Raw genomic sequence first — 16,749 nt, 5'->3', positions numbered from 1 at the left:
TGATGGCAGAAATACTAAATGGGAGGACAGTGCACCTCACAAATTGCAGTAGTTTTAATTCTATTGTGGATTATATTACTAAGGATGAGATTTGAGGACTGATTTCCTAGGGCAGCATTTCCAACCCAGTTTCTTCCATCTCTTTGTACTACATTTCCCAAAATTTCCAATCAGTTCAGTCAAAACCAGTGCCCATTGTGAATTATGGGAATAGCAATTCACAAATGTGGAGGGCCGTAGGTTAAGGAAAAGTTGTGGAATTATTTCAAATTTTATCAAATTCATTTACAAAATTGAAAAAGGAAGGCTTGGTTCACCACTATTATTATTGTATAGTTGTAACATTGAGAATTATATCCTTCCTTACAGCAACCATACATCAATAATTATTATACCTGAAAAGCCTGGCCACATGAAAATTATAAAACAATTTTAAACAATATTGTTGCCAGCCCAGAACGAGAGCAATTACTACTAGCATAGAACCAACTTCTCAAATGTTATGTATGTTGTCCACTGATGTTACTCAAGCACTGGAAACATTTTCTCTGCTTATATTATTAACTCTTCTTATTTTTCAACTAAACAAATTGCCTGACATAGATTTATGTCAAGATATAGCATCTCACACCTTTCCTTGTGTTACAAAATTGCTTTTCTCAGACTGCATCTGAGGTACCTGAAGAACGATTAATCTTGTCCAGTTCCAAAAATGTGGATATAGTTTTTCTTTAAATGACTTGATTATCCATGGCTGCCTCAATATAGTAGATACTGAGATATCAGATAGAACATGTATAATGTTAACCAATTTTGAAGCAAATACAAATACTCAGCTCTTTAAGCTAATTTCTTTAAAAAAATAATTTTGAGGTAAAAAGGGCCTTTTTAATAAATTCTTGTTTTCTTTGGAAAACATTCTAAAGCTCTTAGGTTAGTCTCTCTCTCTCTCCCACCAACACATAGGCTCAGTCAAGCTGGATCTTTCTTTCTCTGAAACAGACTGGATTTATTTAACACATCCCCTCAAAGTTTAAATCTTAAAGGGAAGATTTGATCATAAACAAGAGAAAGAAATTGGCCTAAGACCTCAACCAATAGACATCTAGAGAAAAGCATAAAACTTCCAGAAAAGACTACAGGTCAGAATCACCTGCAAAACTGAAAATTTTGATCAAAATGATGAAAGCAACATCAGACATGAACTCTGCCCCTTTCATACCTTCATGAAACTTACAAAAGAGGAAAAGCTTGCTTCCATAATTTACCTTTCTTGCCTCCCTTCATATCATAAGCATTTTATTCTTAATTCCAATCATAGATATAACTAAACTAACATCAGTGTAGTTGGGCAACTTGATTTTCATTCCAAATTAGATAAGAGAAAAAAATACTTATAATGAATTCCAGAGGACATTTTAATTATTAATTCTATTTGTAACAACAAGGAATACCAAATGTTGATCCCATTGATAATAATGGAAGAAATTCATATTTAGTAAAATTTGTTCCAAAATTTTCAATGTACAATATCAAAGCGTTCTTTGCATCTAGGTGTCCCGTGGAAGATCTTCCTAACAAAGATTATATTGGGCATGCTTCCTAGATGCGCTCCAACAGGGGGTGGAATCAGGACATGATATGATCAATCAGATATTATTTTACTGCCAAGAGTTGAATGGGCTTGTTCTTGGCAAGTAATGTAGAATTTTATGCTTTGTTGATATTGGAGGACATGGTGATATGAAAACTATAACCAGAGTATTAATTGCTGGCATAGTGAACATCTCCCCAAATGCCTTTGAGAATTAGCATATCAGCAAATCAAATACTTTCCATTCAGTCAGATTAATCTTCTTCACCCTGGACCCTCTGTCTATATGAAAAATAGGAAATAAGTTGTGAGAATTTTAGGGTTTCTGATCAGAATACGGTGGTATAATCTACTAAAAGTTTTTAGTAAGGTAGGCAATCTCAGGAGGAGTGTTTTTAAAAAGATAATTACCTCCCTATTTCCATGTGTACAACTCTGTTTCTGTCTAAAATCAGGCATTACTTTTAAAATAAGCATACAGCTGCACAGAGCTATGCTCTGATTTTCTGAGCCAATGTCACAGAGGTCCAGTCTGGGATACAGAAGCTGGTCCTTCCCATAGATTGCACCTGCCTATTGTCCATATCCTCAAGGAAAATAGAAGAATTAAAATATTCATTTCTCAATATGCCTCTCTGAACTATTACAACTAAGAAAACATACATTTGCAAATCTTTTTTTATAAAAAAAAGAAATTTAGGTTTTTCTTTTACAAAACTTACTTGAAGTGATTTTCAATGGCTGTTGCACTGGCATCTTTGGGAAGGCCGGTTATGAACAATGTGCGCTTTACCTACACATAAAAAATAACAGTTTCTCAGTGAACTGATCACAGAGAAAGACTGAAAGGAAAACTGAAGTGCTAGATCATCTCCAAGGTCCCTCCTAACCCTTTCTTTGTATGATTGTATGACTGACTTCAATTCAGTTGTCTCTTTAACCTACACACATTTATACATTTCATTAAATTTAGCTTCAGTTTTTAAATTGTTACTTTGGATATTTATCAGATTTCATTGCATGTTATACCTATGTAGACTAATGTGGCTCCAAGAGGTAAGTATGGCAAAGTAGTATTCCTTCTAAGCAGACCAAATCTGAATCTGACCCTACCACAAGTTATTTGGAGGGACACAGATAATAAGCTACTATGAACACAGAAAAATTATGTATTTTTTTCAGAAGTACTTCAGCCGCCCACAGCTCTGAACCCCCATTTTACAGTTCCTAGAGCAGGGCTTTTCAACCAGTGGTACAGGTACCACCTGTGGTACATTGGCACCTGGCAGGTGGTACACGACCATCTTAGAAAAGTGGTAGCGGGGGAGGGGAATGAGCTGCACCAGTGGCAGCACTGCACAAGCCTGAGCAAGAGATGGCTGGAGCTGCAGGGCTGTCAGGGTTCAGCGAAAGTGCCAGGATCAGGGCTTCTTCGGGGCTGTCAGGGCTCAGTGCAAGCACCAGGATCAGCGCCAGGCTCCAGCTGGAGCTTGATGCTGATCCTGGCACTTCTGAGTCCAGAAGAAGCACCGATCAGATGGAATGTTGCAGCATCTCCAGGGTCTTGTGATTTACATTCAGATGCTTGGCAACTGATTTATATTTATGATGGCCACAGTGACCCAGGGTCATGTGAAGTGACCAAAACCTGCTGCAACTACCCAGCAAATGGGGGGAATAAAAACCAAACACCCACCCCCACCCCCGCTGCCAATCAGGAAGAAGAGCGCCGCCGGGTGGGCAGGCAGGTGTCTTGCTTGGCTGTGGCTTGGGGGGCACTTTTTTCAGTGCCACTGTAACTTCAAACTGTCACTAAGTGAACTGTTGTAAGTCAAGGACTACTTGTACTTCATCAGTTTTTTCCTTTTTTTTGCTCAAGTTTTTGACACCTTGCTAGGCGAGTGGTGGTACTCGGATGTTGCCATATCCTAAAAGTGGTACAATGGGTGAAAAGGTTGAAAAGCCCTGTCCTAGAGAACACAGAAATAATATTGACATTCAGTAGCAAAAATCAAAACAAAAACCCAATTTATTTCACTTTCTTTTTGACAATTTAAAGCTTGAAAGCAAGTGATTAAGCCTTTATGTAGCTATTTCTGAGCTTTAAACTTTGTGTTAAACAAAAAAATATTACAAATATTTCCCTTCATGCATAATGATGTTATTCTATTATCAATATACCCCATGTGACACCCAGAAGCTAGATGATGATAATGATAAAAAACTCAAGGTGGCGAACATACCTAATAATCCTTCCCTCTCTCTGTTATTCCCACAATAACCTTGCAAGGTGAGTTGGGCTGAAAGAGAGTGACTGGCTCAAAGTCAACCAGTCAGCGTTCATGCCTAAAATGGGACTAGAATCCAGAGTCTCCCAATTTCTAGCTTAGTGCCTTAATGACTAGAGTAAACTGGCTCTATAGAGGGGGAAAAGCAGTAGCAATTTAATTTTGTGTCTAAAAAGTCCACATTCTAATCACAGTAAATAGTTTTAGTAGGATTTTCTCATCATGGTGCTTTAGGGAAGAGAAGTCAAAATACTCCTTCACTGGATTGTGCCCTGTAATTGCCTTTTGTTAGTTCTTTCTCCAGAAAAAGCAGCAGCTCAGAATATTTTGGTAGAATCCAGATATCCATAAATTTGACTGGGACTAACCAAACCATAGGTGGCTATGAACCCCATTACTAGATCATACTAAAAAAAACCACTGATTATGCTTTTTGTTGATTTTGTTCTGGATTTTCATGTCCCGTTACTACTGGCTCCATATGTAGCCCCCTACTCCTGCATACTGTTATTGACTTCAGTGCCAACTGAGAACAACTGAAAATGATGTTTTTTATTTCATATCCTTATCTCTGCATCTGTTCTTGTAAAATTTTGTAGACTTCTAGGTAAATATCCTCTCTAAGCAATATGTTATTTGTGCACTATTCTTGTAGTAACTGCACACTAAAAACATAGGGAGGTTTGCACTTTTGGCAGCACCCAAATGAGAAAGGATGGTTTTGCACAAAAAACTCTAAACTCATTCAACTCATTCAGCATGCTTCATTCCCTTGGAAGTATCAATTTGGGGTGGAAATTTTATTATCTTCTGCTAAAAAATAGAACAGCATTTTTCCTTTAAAAAACATTTAAAACATAGCACACTTACATCTAATATCTCAAATTCAGGTAAATTTGTCCTATTGTCAGAAGTTACTATTATTTAAAATGTAATCTATTGTTAGTTGTGTACAGATTTGTAATCACAGCAAATAATTTGGAATCTTTCAACATTCAGATTTTATAATCAGCTTGAACCTATTGTTTTTACTTTTCTTTACATAATTTAATACAATAACATAAATGTTCTAAAACTCGATACTAACATATGTGCAAAGAAAATCCAACAAACTGTCCTCAGTCTAAACTCACTTTTATTATAGATATTTTTATTTGTTTAATTGGCAACAAGTTTATGTCATAATTTTAAAATTAGTCCCCCATCAGAAGCACAGATTAACTAAAGAGGGATGGTGATAGGGATTGTGACCTCTCTGTCCTCCACACAAAGTTTTAAAAAACTTCAATTACATTTTGTTTTAAAAGCAATAATTTTATGAAACAGTTGTCTCAGAGAAAATCTAGGTGACTTGTTAACAGGGAAAAATCGAAGTGAGAGCAAGAAACATTATTCTCAATTTGAATATACCTTTTATTACACCACTGAGACTCTACAAAGCTGAATCATGGAATAGGCAATTAAGTTTGCCCCTTATTGGAGACCCCTCCTCCCATCACCCTCTCAATGAAGAAACCAGTGCATAAATACAACCTGCCAAGAAGCAATTTTCACAGTCCATTCTCTTCCTGGTTTTAACTTAACTCTTTGAGTATTAAGCATTTTTCTAAATTATAGAAACTTACTATGCTTTCTTTTTTGTATTTAATGGAACCCACAAGATGTTTCATAAAGATAGCTGTCAAAATCAAGTAAATCACAGCAAAAATTGTATGTAGCCAGAGAAGATTATTCCTGTGAAGTAGAATGTTTCAGAAAATTAGAAATGAAATAATTGGAGCAAAATATTTGCATTAATTACATTTATCATGGCCTCACTTGCTTGTTCACCTCTGAGTCACATTCAGCAAGTGCCCCTACAGGTCGTCCTTGACTGAAATTATGACAGTGTTGAAAAAATAGACTCACAACCTGTGCCTAAGTTATGGCTGTTGCACCGCCCTCGTGATCACATGATCAAAATTCAAGCACATGGATCAGCCCACTTGCACTTATGACTCCAGGGTCACTGCCTGAGTCACTATTACTCAGCCAGCCACCTGGCCCATCAGCACAGTGCAAAGCTGCTACAACTTGGGAAGCCTCAGCTGCCCATTCAGTCCGCCACCAGTTATGACTGCAGGAGCAATGTAACTCCTTCTCCCAGCCATCTATGTTTCCCCCACATTTATTTATTTATTTATTTATTTATTTTATTGGATTTATATACCGCCCTTTCCCAAAGGACTCAGGGCAGTTTACAGGGTATTTAAAACAAAAAGCGATACAAAAGTTAAAAACAATTTAAAAAGATTAAATCAAATCCCTGAAAAAATATAAAAACCCCGATTAAAATTCTCAGCCTGGGCCAGAAAGCTCAAAGAGCCAGGTCTTCAGGTCCCAGCGAAATGAACGAAGGTCGGGGGCAGTCCTAAGCTCCGCGGGCAGCTGGTTCCAGAGGGCAGGCGCACCCACAGAGAAGGCCCTCCCCCTGGGTGTTATCCGCCGGCAATCTTTTACCGGCGGCACCCTGAGAAGGCCCCCCTGTGGGAGCGCACAGGACGAAGGGAACTTGATGCTGGCACTGATGCTTTTTTTCTGCCCTGCACATCTGCACTCATTGGTGGAAGAGCTAGAGTGAAGTCAAGGCTTTTGGAGAAGACAGCCTTAGGCCACGCTGGTGGGTCTGGTAGGGACTAAGGCTTCCTAGGCCACAACAGCTTTGTGTTCAGTTGGTGGGCCAGGTGGAAAGCACCCAAATTTTGATCATGTGACTGTGGGGGTGCTGTAATGGCTATAATTTTGGACGTGAGTCATAAGCCCATTTTCTTTCAGCATGTTTGTAATTTTGAACAGTAATTGAAAGAATGATCATAAATCAAGGACTGCCTATATATATTTGATTCCTAATTTACTCCAGAAATGCTAAGCTCAGATTCAAATATTATCCCTGCACTGGTAGTCCACTTAAGCTACACTCTTCATATACAGACAAAACTGCCTATAAAAACAACTATTGGGAAGGGATGGAAATATGTCTCCATTTTACTCTTAGGCTTTGGGAATTACATTTCTCAAGTTTCATAACACTTCAGTTACAGTCTAGGACTCACAAGATAACTCACTGATAACTGTGTAGTTACTAGATTTTTGTCTTCAGTGTGTGTGTCTAGCACATCTCATTCTCTTCTACTACATGATTTAAAAATATGGTCCAAACTGAAAAGTAAAGAACGTTCAAGGAAAGTATTTTGTATATAAAGGATGCAAACATCTTGTGATTACTTACCCTATTCGTAGATTTGCTATAGTAGTTCTTCCAAAGCTATACGGATCTTTATCTAAGAGGCAAAAAATAATATTTTAAGTATGTTTTATTCATTTATTTATCCCTCTTTTGGATATGTCCAATGTCAAACCCAGTCTGTCTTTTTGCCTAATCCCATCAGACTCAAATTGACCCTCTCTGTCCCAGACAAAGCTCCCTTGCAGTCCCATCTAGACCAAAGAGTAGAAGCCTCCCCATCAACTCACAGCATGGCCCAACAACAAAAAATTGCAACCTAGAGAAACCCCAAACTTCCATCTTCTTATCAGCTGATGACCTCAACATTCCATTTCCTTACAATGAATTTCCTCATCTCTGCTGTCCATCTGAAAAGTCTACTTTGCCTACCAAGAGAACTCACTCCAATTACAGAGACTAAGCCAGCTTCTCCAAACTGGCCAGATTTCCTGCTTTGTGACACCCAACTTCAATAAAAACCTTTGCTTTTCCTTTGTTCAGGGTTCATCTTTCTTGTAAAGCAGGCACCTAATGATCACTACAATAAACGCGGTTCTCCTTCCCAGTGTTGTGTTTCTTTCTTTGGCAAATTTTATGACAAGTGAACAATGATGAAATTATTTGGAAACTGAATAATTTTGCAACAACCACATAATACTCTTTGAAACTTGGAAACAATGTGATTAGGGAGAAAAAAAATTCACTTTACTCTGCCACTTTGTTCCCCAAAATATCAGGAATAGATAGAACACAAGGTCTCTATAATTTTATAGCTCTCCTTGAAGGAGCAGAAACTGTGGACAAAAACCAATTTTTTTCTCTGTCCATTAGGAATTACACCTAGATATATTACCATATAAAGGTAAAGGTAAAGGTTCCCCCGCACATGCGTGCTAGTCATTTCCAACTCTAGGGGCCGGTGCTCATCTCCGTTTCAAAGCCGAAGAGCCAGCGCTTATCCGAGGACGTCTCCGTGGTCATGTGGCCGGCATGACTAGACGCCAAAGGCGCACGGAACGCTGTTACCTTCCCACCGTAGTGGTCCCTATTTTTCTACTTGCATTTTTACGTGCTTTCGAACTGCTAGGTTGGCAGAAGCTGGGACGAGTAACAGGCGCTCACTCTGTTACGCGGCACTCGGGATTCGACCCGCCAAACTGCCGACCTTCTGATCGACAAGCTCAGCGTCCTAACCCACTGAGCCACCGCGTCCCATATTACCATATAACATTCTGTAAATATCTCAATTCCTATGATGCTACCTCAGCAACTGTATGCAGGAACACTGAAAAAACAATTTCACAAAAACCAATCTAGAACATTATATTGTTAACCAAACTATCTTGTATACTTACTGATTTCTTACTTACAACCTTCACAATCGTTATGCATTGCAGAAAAAGAGAAACATATATTTTAACTTTGGCAGTTTCAGTTCCTTTCCTGAACTATAACAAGTATAATATTTTTCCAGGAAAATAAAATACCTTAATTCCAGACCTGTGTATATACTGAAAAAGCTAAATATGGACTGTTCTAAATTCAAAGTTTTTCCATTTTAGTATTGTCCTAAAATAAAAAAAATTGCCACAACTACTGTATTTGGAATGAACAAACTGACAGAATTCACTTATTTTCAATTATCAATAGTTAGCCTAGAGACTAAGTTTTGTTCTTTCAAATGATGGTGAACTAAACATCCCAAGCAATGAAAAACTTAATGTAATATCAAAATCTAACTTTTGAAATACAGGAGAACATTGCAGTTATTGAATGTCAGTGTACATGTCCATTGGTCTACTTGCCACAGCTTGGAAGAAAAGATGTCACCACCAAAACAAATGTATCATTCAATACAGAATGTATTGTTAAGTACATATTAGATGCTGAAGTCATTTCAAGAGATCAAAATCTAGCAAATGAAATTACAGAATAGGACATTTTGATTACTAAAGATATAATTCTCATTAGATATTTCAATAGTCTCATATGAATCATAGCACTTAATCTTCAGGGCACTCTAAGTAATAGAGAACACTCCAAGTCACTGATATACCACATTTACAGTTAAGTCAGATTGCTCTGTGGAATCCAAATAATTTAAAAAGCTGCTTACCAAGCAAGTCACCTGATAGGTTTGCAGGTAGTATAATACACAAAGACAACAAGGTGACCACAATCAAGAGACAGATGAGATGCCGTTGAAAGGAGAGATAAGTAATAGCATCATGCCCACACTGTTCATAAATCTCGTCATCACTGCACCACAAATTAAAGGACAAGTCAGTCATCAGCATTAATTACTCAACCATAAAACAGAACTTCTTGCTACAAAATACAAAGTTGCACATAGGTTTTATCCTAATCAAGTAATTTAGTGCATGTATAATACTGGATCATTGGATCATTAATTATTCATTCCTTGAAAAATTAGTATAATGTTCTAATCTGAGAAGAATCATAGCAGATTCATATTTTTAAGGGGAAAAATGGAGTCTAAAATATGGTATTTTAAAATTAACATCAAAACTATGAAGAGCAATATGGTTTCCTTAATAATTACAGTTCTTATTTACTAAATGTATAACACTAATGCATAAAAAAGTTGGCAAATGGCACAATGAAATTGAGAAAATAACAACAATATTAAGCAAAATATTCAGACCACAACTTTAGTGCATACTTACTGCATGCGAAAAGCAGAGATCATCCAAGAACAAATCCCCTAGAAATAAATATTTACAGAACTGTTATTCTGAAAATAAACCAGTCTGTTAGATCTAATATGAAGCCGCTAGGTGAGGTCATCCATCACCATGGCTTGAGGTATCTACAGTATATGCTGACAATACCCAACTCTATATTCTAGCCCTGGTGACCCAAAAGATGCTGTTGCTGTCCTCTCATAGTGCCTGGAAGCTGTGCAGGCCTGGATGGGAGAACAACAGGCTTCAGCTGAACCCTGATAAGATCAAATGGCTCTGAGCATAGGGAGCTCCATCATCTGGGACTTTGTCATCTCCAGTTCTGAATGGGGTGGCACTATCCCAGATGGATCCAGTCTGAAACTTCTGGATTCTCCTGGACTTGCAACACCTGCTCAAAGAGCAGGTAGCAATCACTGCTAGGATAGCCTTTGCACAACTTCAAGTTGTGCACCAAGTCATGTGCTCAGTCATTGAAGCCCTAGTTATCTCACAGATGGAGTATTGGAAGCACTCTACTTGGGGCTTCCCTTGAAGAGCATTCAAAAGCCACAGCTGGTACAGAGTGCAACAGCTCAGGCAGTTCTTGGAGCCGATGTAACACCACTGCTCCAAGAACTACATTAGCTACAGGTTTGCTTCCTGATGTAATTCAAGGTGTTCGTAATCACCTTTAAAGCCCTTCATGGCATAGGTCCAGGCTACTTGAGTAATCGCCCTAGCCCCACTGGGATTGCCCTGCCTTCCCCTTCCATGCCAGCAGAGGAGGCATCCAGCATGCTTCATCAGCCAGGGTATTCTGGAGGGGTCCAGAAGAAGAGCCTTCTGTGCTTCTGCCCTTTGGAACATTCCCCCCTCCCCCAAAGTGAGATCAGCTACAACCCTCCTGACCTTCTGCAAAAGCTTAAAGACCTGGCTCTGCCAGTTGACTTGAGGCTCCAATGGAAGGGTTTTACATTGGAGGTGCTTGATATATTAATAACAGATCCCACTTCACCCCTTCTCATGCTACTACCTCCCTCCCCATTTTTGAGTTAGGGCTCAGTTTTAACTTTTTAATATCGTAAGCTGCCCAGAGTTACTCCATGGTAAGATGGGTGGCCAATAAATTTTACAAATAAAATAAAAATAATTATTAGCAGTAATCCTGTTGCAAAATGTGACTCACTTCCTCTTTCCAGCTACAATTGTAGTATGCTCTAGGCCACGGGTGTCAAACTGCCGGCCCACGGGCCGGACACATCACAACAAAACCGCGCCCACCCCATTGCCAGCAATGGGGGAAAAGCTCCAATACGTCACGCGACGTCACATGACGTTGCAAGTTTGACACCTCGGCTCTAGGCAATTTAAATTCTGCACTTCTCAAGCAACTGACCAAAACCAGTATGAGGATATTTTAAAAAACAAACTTTATGAATTGGTGTCACCAAGGCTCCCTGTAATGTTATTATGTCTTTTGTGACCATTTAGTAATAAGCAAAGGGATATTCTTGGATCATTCTTACCTATCCAATATTTAAAAGAAGTTGACAAATGTAAGTTTCATGGATCATCACATTTCATGAACTTACAATCTTCAGTGAAATGGAAAACACCGAAGAGATAGGATTGCCCCAATAATTACACAGTAAATTTAATAAAATAATTGGATAGATGTAGTCTATAATGGTGTCTCCCATTTCTCTGCAAAGAGATTGCCTTTTATTCCACATTTTAATCATGCATAATCTTCAGAGTCAACAGGATCTTGGGGAATAAATTAATTACAAATGCAACCATTATGATGTGAAACAGCCATAATCATTATTGGATAGATATACTTACATCCGTTATATTATTTTAGAGGAAAATCATAAAATGGTATTAATTTTATTTAATATTTCAACCATTTTGTGATTTAAAATAAGTGGATCTCCACTTCCACAACATGCAATTCCTTTCCTGAACCACATTAAATCTCCTTTTGATACCAATGATCTGACCATTTCAGGGAAAGAAATATTAGCAATTTTTCAGAAGTGAAATCTACAGAGGCTGGAAGCAATTTGTGCTACTGCACACACAGTAGTCTACTTAAGACAGAATTGTTTTGGGGGCAGACCATTGTAGAACACTGAATATTGCTTCCAGATTTGCTTTCAGAAAAGTAATAGGTTACTCTGCGAATGGGCATACAGATGTCCTGGAGATAAACAGATACTCAAAGATATACAATAAGAATGAACAGAACAGTCTGAGGATGCCATTCCTAAAATGAAGTTCTAAAAGTTCTACATTTACCTAATTTAAAAGTATTACATAACTGCACAGTGAAATTTCTTTACAACACTAATTCTTTATCTATAAAGTATTAAAGTTTAAGGAAAATCTCCATATTTCCACAAACTAGTCTGTAAAGTATTAGAATAAGATAGGAGCTATAAAAATAACACATTTTAAAATATTTCTAAAAATACTAAGTGGCAATATTTTATGAATAGCAAAATGTCATATGCTTAATCCAACAGGCAACTGACCTCTTCAGAATCAAATTCTTCAAGAACAGTAGTGGACTCAGTTACTTCATAATACCTAGATTCAGTAGAAACAAAACAACAGACTTCAATGTTAGAATTTTATACTAATATAATATTTGTTGAAAACTTCAAATATTTATTTAAAAAGGCATTCAATTATAAAAATACCTGAAGTAAAAATATTTTTATAATAAAAGATGCTAAGGCTCAGAAAAGGACAAAAGTAAGCAATACTATACTAACTACTATACTAACACTATAGTAACTGAAAGGACCAGAGTAAGATTTTAAAATTGTTTATCTCTATAATCACTTCTCAAATTCCTCTTAATCTTTAATCTTAAAGGGTCTAGGTACCAGACTGTCCCTTCCAGTTCAGCCCTTTACCCTGCCAAATATACTCTACAGCAGAGATTAAATCTTTTTAAGTAGCAGTCACTGTTCATGATTCATGCAATGATATAGATGCCTATTTATTTTTTAAATAAATTCCAATTATGGGCATATTGACCGCCCCTCCCTCTCAAGTTTGATTCGTTAGTAACAACTTCAGCAGGGATAAATTTGTTATAGTGAGCACTGATATATTCTCAATATTTCAAAAAATGTTATGGTACCTGATCAATTTCTACATAATCAAAAAGCATGGTATTATCAAGTTCTACAGAACCCACAAGGATATAGATAGAACACCAACTTTTACCTTTCTGATACTAATGCAATGCGACCATAATCCCAAAATCTTCTTCTAATAAAGGCAAATATCAACATCAACATCTAGAAAAAGGGGATCAATTAAAGGTTCAATATTCATGTTGAATTATTACGTTTACTCCACTTGTGTTGCTTTTAGTTTAGACGATATAAAAGCTTCAAAATCAAGTAGAACATGAACACAAAGTAATCTAATATTTGGTAATGAAGATGCATTAAAGGGTAAAAGAATGCTCTTTTTACGCAATATTATAATTGCTGAGATATTATTATATTATTAAAATAAAATGAATAGTATTAAATTTCATTAGGAAAAAAAACTCAAACAGATGCTACCTTTAGCTTGGCAAAGAGTACAATGGAAATTTTCAGATTCAAGAGAATGAAGTAGAATTGCTATCAACAGGGCAAGTCCTATTTTCCAGCACAGTTCACTAGTGGAGCAGGAAAAGGGGAATATTGCAGCCCTTCTTTTCAAAGCTACATATATTTCAGCAAAATGAGAAACTACTTATTCACTCTTCAAATTGCCATGAGCCAACAATGTGGAAGAAAAAAATATCAGCCAGGTACAAAAAATAAATCAAGCCTACCAAAAAGCAGATTACATCAAGCAGCAGGACAGTAGGAACCCCACCAAAGGTTACTCCTTGAAGTACAGTAGTTCCTCGCGCAGAACTGTAACAGTAGGTCTCATTTGGAGATTGAGTATCATTTCTTCTACTTAACAGACGAACCAGAGGTGAATAACCAGCATCGGAAGTTGGGAATGGAATCATGTTGTCCTAGAAAAAGAAATTGTATAGCAGGAAAAATACACTTTTACAGATCACTTATTTTTGCTTTATTTATTATATTTATTTGCTACCTATCTCATTTTAAAGTGAATCTTATATTATACAGTTCGGGGGTGGGGGGGAAAGCAAGATTTCCTTGAGCAAAAGTTATTTAACTTTAAGCAAAACCTAAAACAACCAGTTTTCATTAAGTATTTCAAAAAAACATTTAGCAGATCTAAACATCTTTTAGCATGGCAACATTTTAATACTACTCCAGCATAAGGGCTAATAAGAATTATGACTGGAAGAAGGCGCAAGTACAGAATCTCTTTACTTTTAATATTTTCAAAAATACATAACACTCATGATGAGACAGACTAGGTAAGTGAAAATCTATACTTTAGCTATACAACCAGCCCTGCACCTTTAATCCAGGGTGCTTTCTGACACCTAGGTAATACAATTACCTAATCTATTTAAGTGAAGGGCTAAAAATCTTGGCATAATAGTTTTTGCCTATTTGTGGTCAATCTTCACAGCCCTTCAAGCATGGAAGAAACCTGCTCATTTCCAGCCATCTACAAATATTGTCTTTAAAGCTATAAAAGACCACTTCCAGAAAAAGAGTTGTTCACTTAAAATTATGCTTGATAAGCAGGGTCAGCTGTGACCAGGGGAGCCTTTACACAGGTCCATTTTGTATGCCAGTTATGACCCATCTTGGAACAGAGGGGTCTACTCACAGTCATTTATGCTTTTGACATCATCTGACTGGATTACTGCAATATAATCTATGTGGGACTAGCCTTGGAGAGAGTCGGAATCTGTATCTGGTCCAGAATGCAGAGACTTGAAAGGTGTTTTGGTCTTCTTATATAATACACTGTTTCAAAAACTATACTGATTTCCTATTTGCTCTTTGATACAATGCAAGGTCCTGTTTGTCACATTTAAAGTCCTTTATGGCTCAGGATCAGAATATCTGGAGGACTTATTCCCAATAGCTTCTATCAATCCCTTCAGATTTGGCTGAGTGTGCTCTCTCTATGACCCTTCACTTAGAAAATATTATCTCCAGGGATCTTAGAAGTGAACCTTCTCAGTTGCTGACATGTAAAACAGCATCTTGCAGATAGGCAAATGTGACTTTATCTACTGAGTTTCAGAAGGACCATTAAAGCATGGTCATTTTAGGAGGCTTTGGGGCTAGACTGTTATTTCTTCTGGTAGTGCAATGTTCTCCCTTCCCATTTTTGATTTTATTATTTGCTGTTGAGAGAGATATACTTTGCTTTGTGTATATTGTTTTGAGACCAATGGGATGTATATCGTTGCAGATGTACACTGTAATTAGACTGGCCTATAAGCCCAGTAAAATAAATTAATAAATATTTCTAAGAGGTATAAAATATCATTCCTTTAAGCCAATTTTACAATTGCAATTACAATTCAGTGTTTACCTCAGGTTCAGTCATTTTTCCAAATACTGTGATGCCAAAGAAAGAATACAACAGAACATATCATCCAAATAAGACATTTATGCAGTGAATTCTGAAAGAATGTATAAGATCAGACTAGAGCAAGGCTGTTAAAAATAAAATTGCAGGCAAATAGATTGGTGACGTGATTAGAAAATGCAGTTCTTCCCTGTCATAGAAACATAAGATTCTAACTGCTCCACCAGGAAGTTGGAATACATAAAGCAAAATAATTTAGTCCTTACAGTTCCACAATGAATAAAACATAGCTTAATACTTTTCCTTTCTGAAATTTCAAATTGTTTCTCAATTTCAAAGTTTCCTGCAGATGGCAGAATCATCATTTTTATTTGCCAATAATTGAGACTGAAATATTTCCAGTCTTAGAATATATATGTATGTATTAACAGATAACTTACTAAAGTTTTCATAATGCCTGTGCTCATTTGGACAGACTAAAAAAAACTGAAGATCACTGCATAAAATACCTGAATATTGAATATTCTTCCTTACTATGTAAAAGTAGGAATTAGAGGCCTAATAACCTTGCTTTGCACTTCCTCTTTCCTCAATATCATTTTTCACTAAACAGAAGTTCAAGAGGTATGGTCTTCTGCATCAATAATTTTCCTTTCTGACTTGAAGCAACTGTCAAAATTGTATTTGGAGAACAGGGAGCAGGAGAAGCTGCAGCCAGCAAAACCAGATCTAGGGTGCAAAAATCCGGCAGACTATTAAGGCGACAGAGAAGAGGCAGGATTTTCTTTTTTGCTGCCATCTAATGGTCATCCGGATTTTGCAGTCCCCGATCGGGGAGCACTCTATAAAAATAAGCTTTCGCTCTTAACCCTTAGCCCCGGGGCTAGAAGACAGTCAGGGGGGGGGGGCAAAGAAAAGTGATACACGACAAATCTCCTAGGAAGAAAATAACGACAACAGGTGGCAGGTTGGGAGGAAGACTACGGGAGTTGCTTGAGGAGGCGGGGAGGTCTCGAAGACCCAGGACCAAGCCAGTCGCTCCCTCCGTCCGTTCCCTTCTCCCGAAGCAGCTGGTCGGCGGAGAGATGCGGAAGCGAAGGGGGAGAGATAACAGCTGCCGTCGTTCTCTCTGAACTTTCAAAGATGCTGGGCTTCCGCTTTTCCTTCCGCGCTCCTAATCACTGGGCACTCTTGGCTTTCCCGCTTCCCACGGTTGGCCAACGCGGCCGACCAGAGCCTGAGCGAGAGAGAGAGAGTATTTCTCGCCCCCGGCTTCGGCCACAAGCAGCCCACAACCCCGCTACCTACCGCTCTACGGAAAACCAGCAGGGAACAGAGCAGCCGCTTCGCTCTTAAAGAAAACAGCAGGCGACTCGGAAATCTGCGCATGCGCCGCCGCTCCAGGGCCCGAGTAGATAGAACTGCCTT

General features: G+C 37.8%; 1 protein-coding gene across 5 annotated transcripts in view; it reads right to left on the bottom strand.

The window, feature by feature from the left end:
- TMEM63A (transmembrane protein 63A) overlaps positions 1 to 16,749 on the bottom strand; it is a 58,150-nt gene extending 41,401 nt beyond the window's left edge. For 2 of the 5 annotated variants that reach the window (XM_081336428.1, XM_081336432.1), the window contains exons 1-9: positions 16,630 to 16,749; positions 13,679 to 13,870; positions 13,075 to 13,148; positions 12,372 to 12,426; positions 9,835 to 9,872; positions 9,264 to 9,406; positions 7,151 to 7,202; positions 5,508 to 5,616; positions 2,317 to 2,387 (exon numbers count right to left, since the gene is read on the bottom strand). In XM_081336428.1, the coding sequence (XP_081192554.1) occupies positions 2,317 to 2,387; positions 5,508 to 5,616; positions 7,151 to 7,202; positions 9,264 to 9,406; positions 9,835 to 9,872; positions 12,372 to 12,426; positions 13,075 to 13,148; positions 13,679 to 13,870; positions 16,630 to 16,710 (815 nt within the window). In that variant the 5' untranslated portion in view covers positions 16,711 to 16,749. The other 3 variants (XM_081336429.1, XM_081336431.1, XM_081336430.1) reach the window with 3 other exon arrangements.

This window comes from Vipera berus (genome assembly GCF_964194415.1).
Source record: "Vipera berus genome assembly, chromosome: 1".
NCBI classification, from domain to species: Eukaryota; Metazoa; Chordata; class Lepidosauria; order Squamata; family Viperidae; genus Vipera; species Vipera berus.
Note: the sequence above shows the minus strand (reverse complement) of the source record. Positions and strands in the feature narration are given on the sequence as shown.